General features: G+C 58.3%; 1 protein-coding gene across 1 annotated transcript; it reads right to left on the bottom strand.

Moving 5' to 3' along the window:
- Window positions 1-265: 265 nt before the first annotated feature.
- Window positions 266-1,449, bottom strand: CDK5R2 (cyclin dependent kinase 5 regulatory subunit 2). The gene has a single exon (XM_007445838.1). It carries the CDS (start codon window positions 1,380-1,382, stop codon window positions 273-275), a length of 1,110 nt encoding a protein of 369 aa, XP_007445900.1. The 5' UTR covers window positions 1,383-1,449; the 3' UTR covers window positions 266-272.
- Window positions 1,450-5,783: the final 4,334 nt, after the last annotated feature.

The raw sequence follows: 5,783 nt of genomic DNA on the forward strand, positions 1-5,783 counted from the left end.
AATTGGAGAGATGGGGGCGCAGACAGACAGAAAGTGTGAGGTTGGGGGTTTCCCTCCCGCGCTCATCCCCCACCCCCACCCTGCGGCCAGCAAATCCAGACGCCGCGGCCTCTGGCATCCTGGCCTCCACCTTCCCCTTTGGGACAGGGGCGGCTCCTCCTCCGGCCACGGCGCGGAGCGGTGGTAACAGCGGCGGCGTCTTGATGGTCCCGGGGGCTCCGAGTGTGTGTCAGGGGTTGGGGCGGGGGGGGGGGCGCAGCCCTTGGGTATCCCTAGCGGTCCAGGTGCATAGTCCAGTGCTTGGCTCCAGTCGCGCAGCTGTCCCTGGCGGCCGAGGAGGAGGAGGCCGCGGGCGCTCCCCCGCTGGGAGGACCCCCGGCGCCGGCAGCGGCCTCGCCCTCGTTCTTGAGGTCTTGGAAGACCTGCGTGAAGAAGTGGGGGTCGGCGTTGAGCCGCAGCATCTGCGGACTGAGCCGCTGGATGAGGCGCAGGCAGCGTTGCCAGAAGCGCTCCTTGTCGGGCTCCACGAGGAAGGGCTTGAGCGGGTACGAGATCTCGTTGCCCATGTAGGAGTAGGCGAGGTAGAGGCAGGTGAGGAAGGCAGCCTGCAGCTCGGCGGCCGACGCCAGCTCATCCCCGCGCAGCGACTCGCGGCACAGCAGGTACACGAACACCAGGTTGGCGGGCGTAATGAAGGCCTGGTCTTGCCAGCCCTGCAGCAGCAGCGAGCGGTCCACTCCGCGGAACCAGCCCACCAGCTCGCCTGGGCTTAGCTCCTTGAGACGGTAGCAGCGTCGGCACACGAAGTCGCCCAGGCAGCGCAGCAGCTCTCCAGTAGACGCCTGCACGATGACCCGCCGCGGCGAGCCGCCAGGTACCGGCGGCGCCGCCTGCGGGGCTGGGGGCGGCGGCGGCGGCGGTTTCCCTCCGCCGGAGCCTGGAGGTGGGGCGACGGCGCTGCCCCCCGACGGCGGCTCGCAGGTGGCGGCGGCCGCGGGCACGGTGGGCACGGGCACCGCCAGGGGCTTGGCGGCGCCGCCGCCGTCGGGGGGGTCCCGACCCTTGCGGAGAAGGTTCTCGCGGTTGCGTTGCTGGACCAGGGAGTCGGCGCCGGTGGACGCCGGCTTGGGCGTCACCTTCTTGCTGCCTTTCTTCTTCTTGGCAGACGCGGCCACCAGACGCTTCCAGGTGAGCGCCGAGATGAGCACGGACGGCCGCTTGAGCCGGCTCTCGCCTTTACTGCCCTTGCCTACTGGCGGCGCCCCGTATCCCCCCAGCGCCTCGTCTCCCGAGGGCGGCGCCTTCTTCTTCTCCTCGGGCAGCCCGCCGGGCCTCCGGCCCTTGGCCGAAGAGGCGGGGGAAAGAGACAGCACCGTGCCCATCCTGCAGAGCGGGGCCGGCGCCCGGGCCCCGGCGGGAACCGCGGGCGGCGCCGCTGCCCGCTGCTGCAGCCCCCGGGGACCCGGCGGTGGGGGCCCAGCCCCGGCCCGGGCGCGGGAACGGGCGGTAGAAGGTGGCTGCTCGGCTGCTCGGCGCCGGCTGCTCAGAGTCTCAGCTGCGCCAGCTGCAGCGTCAGCCCCACCCCTTGGGCCCCGTCTTCGCCGCGCCGCGCCCCGCCTCACGCAGCCAATCCTCGCCTGAGCTGCCCTCCTAACCGGCAGCTCCGCTGCCCAATAGAATCTCGCATGCCAATCTCAAGTCCCGCCCATCCCCCAACTCTGTCTCTGGTCCTTTCCCTTCAAGGGAAAGGGGTAAGGAGGAGGTGGTGGCTGGTTCGAGGGCCTCCTCAGGGTCAGAGCCAGTGGGTGGGGCTGCTCCCACCTAGCCCTCCAGGTCAACTTGTTTTGATGCACTGGATCGCGATAGCAGAGATGCCATGGGAACAGCCTCTCCCCCCTTTTGATTATGTGTTGGGGGGCAGCGTGAGCAGTGAGTGCCTTCATCAAGGGGCCCTGGCCCCAGCTGGGTCGCACTGCACCGGATCGTCCAATCTAGCAGTCGGTCGATTCCCTCTTAGCTCTCCTCCCCTCCATTCCCCCTACAAGGCCCCCTGGGAGGGCTGCAGCAGGCACATTCTTGTTCTGCCTGTGATGGGGTGCTGGCTGGGCCCTGGCCTTCCTGAAGGTCACAAACCGACTCCTTAGGGGTCCTCACTCTGCGGGGTGGCAAGACGCTCAGATTCGTCCCTGAGGCCACCGTTTGCTGACCTGACTCTCTGCTGCTGAGTCTGTGATGAGAGGCCATGAGCTCTGGTCCCTGGGCCACTGCTCTTGTGCTCTTTGCCCCCTCCCCCAACCCAAATCCCCTGATTCCACACTTGGGTGGATGATGGGTGGTTGGTCCCTGGGAAAAGTCTGGAAATTGGTCTGCCCAGGCTCAGATAGCGGATGGGCCTCCTGTGAGAAGGGAGGCCCATGGGCGTTGGTCCCACATCCAGCCCAGCCTGGGTCCAGGCTGAGATGGGTTTTCATTGTTACATGCTCCCTGCCATTCAGGTCCTAGCTGTCCCCGTTCCCAGCTGCACGCTATTAGGCTGGATCCTGCCCGTTTCTCTCTGGGTCTGTCTGTTTCCTCCTCGGCACCCACAAGGCCTTTGTCCTGGATTTGGTACTCTCTGGGCCTTACCTGCACCTCCTGAGCCTAGCTGGTTCTGGGCTGTTCTATCTGCCTTGTAGGACTGTAGAAGGCAGTCTGGCCTCCTCTCTGGCTCCCCAACACAGGAGGTCTTCTGGTTTCTTAAGTGGGCCTTGGAGGTAGGTATGGGTTTCATGGGGGAGAGAAGCCTTGGCCTATGGATTCAGCAGAATTCTCAGAATTGGCCCTGGAGTCACCTCCATGTTCCTCAGAGACCACCAAGACACCTCCAAGGATCCACTGCTGTCAGGGTTGGTACATATGCATGTGTGTACCTAGCTCATTCCAGAGAGGCTATTCCAGAATCAGAGGCACCAGCTCTTCTCAGCTGTCCCACAGGCCTGCCCCTGTGGGGGCCTGTGGTCTAGCTGTATTGATTCCCCACCTCTTTACCACCGTACACCACCATACACAGGCCAGCTTGTACCCCTCCCTGACTCAGCGCCCATCTGTACTTTCTCAGTGGGGTCTCTCCTGCTCCCTTAGATCTGATCTTTATTCTCTCACAGCTCAAGCTGACCTGCCCAACCTCTCATTCTCCCTATAGTTACAGAAGAATGTTCCCTCTTTTCAGCTTCTGTAATTGGCCCTATTTCCTCCTACAAGGCTTTCTGAGTCAGCCTTTATCTGACACCCAAGGAACAGTTGGCTCACCAGTAGTTAAGGACAGGCCCCATAGAGACTGAGGTGCACTGGCAGAGATACCGGGCACGTGGATCTGAATGGCACGTGGGTCCTCCCAGCTCTGATCCCAGGAGTCCCTCACTGACATAAGGCCTATTGCTGGTGTCCTTTAGGACAAGAGTCTATGCAGCACTCACAGATGTCACCACCATGGTATCCCCACTCCAGGCCCAGCAGTGACCTCCTGTTGTCCTCTTAGAATTGAGAGTTCCCTCCTCTGCTTCGGGGTCCCCAAACCAGGTACCTTAAAAGACCTTCCTGCCTCTTCTCACTCTTCATCTTGCCCTGCCTCAGACCCTCTCTCTTCGGCTGACATGCTCACCACCCTCCCAGTCTGGTTATACCTCTTGAAACTCTGAGCTCCTATCACTGTGCCAGGCCCCTCCCTCAGACCACCAACCTGCCTTCGTCAAGCTCTTGAAATTCCATCTCTTCCAAGAAGCTTTTTTGGACTGATTGGGAGGGAACTGATGCCCCTTCTAACATCAATCTTTCTAACCTCTTCCCTTGCCAGCAGCAACTGCTACATAACAACTTAGTTAAGAGCTGGGCTCTGAGTTCCTAGTCAAAGATGTGCAAGATGAATATGGATGGAATTTTAAAGGACAAGCAGACAAAATAATAAAAACAAATCCATAAAGAGTGATGGCGTTTCTTTTACAAAAAATGCTGACAGAATTGAGGGAGGAGAGAGGGAGTTTATATCTCTCCAGGGTGGAGGCCAAGAGGGGTAAGCACAGTGAAACCAGAAAGGCATCATGAGAAGGCAGCCTTTACGGAAGGATAGGGGACTGCCAGGGAATTCCCCAGTTGAGGCCCATCTTTAAGGGAACATCCCCAGGCAATGCTGCTCAGACTCTTCTGCCCATTGGCTGTTTTTATCTTTTTTTCTGAGAGGTCACAGTCTAGGAGGCAGGAGTTTTAGTCCACAGCTTATAAATTGTATGACTTGGGGGAGTCATTTCAGCTCTCTGGGCCTCCCTTTCTTCATACTAAAATGCAGGAATTCTACATATTTTTATTATCAGACAAAAAAAAAAGAATATTGAAGAAATAAGATAATATCTTGGGATTGAACTTAAAAATGATTCCTAAACCCTCTTCCAGTTCTATGATTTTGATTCTAAATAAAATCTTCTCTAAGAATCTGTTTCACTTTGTAGCTCCAGCCCTGTCTGGTTCTCCCTAATCTGTTTCTGCCTGATGGGCTCAGTCTTGTGTGCACAGCATCCATGTGAGGCCTGCCCTTCTGCAGTTCTACCCAGGAGATGAAGGGGAGGGGTGCTCAGGCTCTCAGCAACATAAACCTTCCTAGGTCCCTTCAAGCTTTAGGGGGCCTCTGAAAGGTGGTGAGACAAAGGACAGGATCCCAAGATGGCCAAGTTCCAGGGTCCCCCCAGTAAACATCAAGGCCGGAGGTCCTAGAACTCAAGGTCATTGCATCCCATGTCTCCAAGGGGCCCCTACAAAGCGGGTGATGATAATGTAGATTCTTAAAACAGCCAGAGTAGAGACTCAGCCTGGGCATCTGAATGCCTGGATCCTGCTGTCCCCCTTCCCTGATTCAGTACTCCCACAAAGGGAGAGGATATGCACCAGCCCTCCCTCCCTCTCTGGAGGACCTTACCCCAGGGGAGCTGGGGTGGGGAGGCAGTGGAGGGAGTAGAATCCCTCCCCAGGCAACAGTGGGGAGTGGAGAAAGGGGCTGAGCAGAGAGAAGAGATGAACTTGACAAAGGAGGTGCTGCTGCTAGCTGCCAGGAAGGAGACCCCCATGTTCTCATACCTTTCCCTTTCCAGCAGGCCCCTTGCTAGGAGGACTTAATTGAGGAGCCCAAATATAGATTTTTTAGAACAGAAAATAGGGTTGATAAGCACAGTTGGGGGTGGTGCTCTGGGACAGGGAGAGAAGGGAGCAATGCTGAGAAGCTGGAGGGCCCAGGATTAAGGGTCAGGGGAGGACAAGGGTGAGCCTGGGGCTCCTTTTCCTTGCCCTAGGCTCTGATTCCTTAATAAAGCCTTGGTCTCCCTTCTGGGTTACTGATGCCAGCCCTCCCACATCCTCATACCTGGATATTTTCTCCCCATATCTCTGGCTCCTGCTTTCACCCCGCTTTGTTGCCCCCTGTGAACAGTTCTCTCTGCCCAATCCTTCCAGCTTTATTTCTCAATATATATATAACCTCCAATAGCTTTATTTCTCAGTTCTTCTTCTGCTCCCATCATGCCCCTTTTTTGCCTCCTCCCTTTCACCCCCAACCCCAAGCCACAAGCATCTCTGTCTCTTCCCTGCCCCTGCTGGAGCCCAGCATAGCACTCCAGATGTAGGAGCAGATCAAGGAGGGCGGGGGTGGTGGCTGTTGCTTTTCTAGGATATTCTTAGCCTGTCTGGGGGCTGGAGCTGGAATCAGCGTTTCCATCTCAACCAGGCAGGTGGCTGCAGGAAAGCTGCCACTGCGACTGGGG

This window comes from Lipotes vexillifer, unplaced genomic scaffold, assembly GCF_000442215.2.
Source record: "Lipotes vexillifer unplaced genomic scaffold, Lipotes_vexillifer_v1.1 scaffold965, whole genome shotgun sequence".
Taxonomy (NCBI): Eukaryota; Metazoa; Chordata; class Mammalia; order Artiodactyla; family Lipotidae; genus Lipotes; species Lipotes vexillifer.

Bases quoted from the DNA above. Each gene is read 5' to 3' on its own strand.
- CDK5R2 (XM_007445838.1), bottom strand. From the start codon at position 1,382: ATGGGCACGGTGCTGTCTCTTTCCCCCGCCTCTTCGGCCAAGGGCCGG.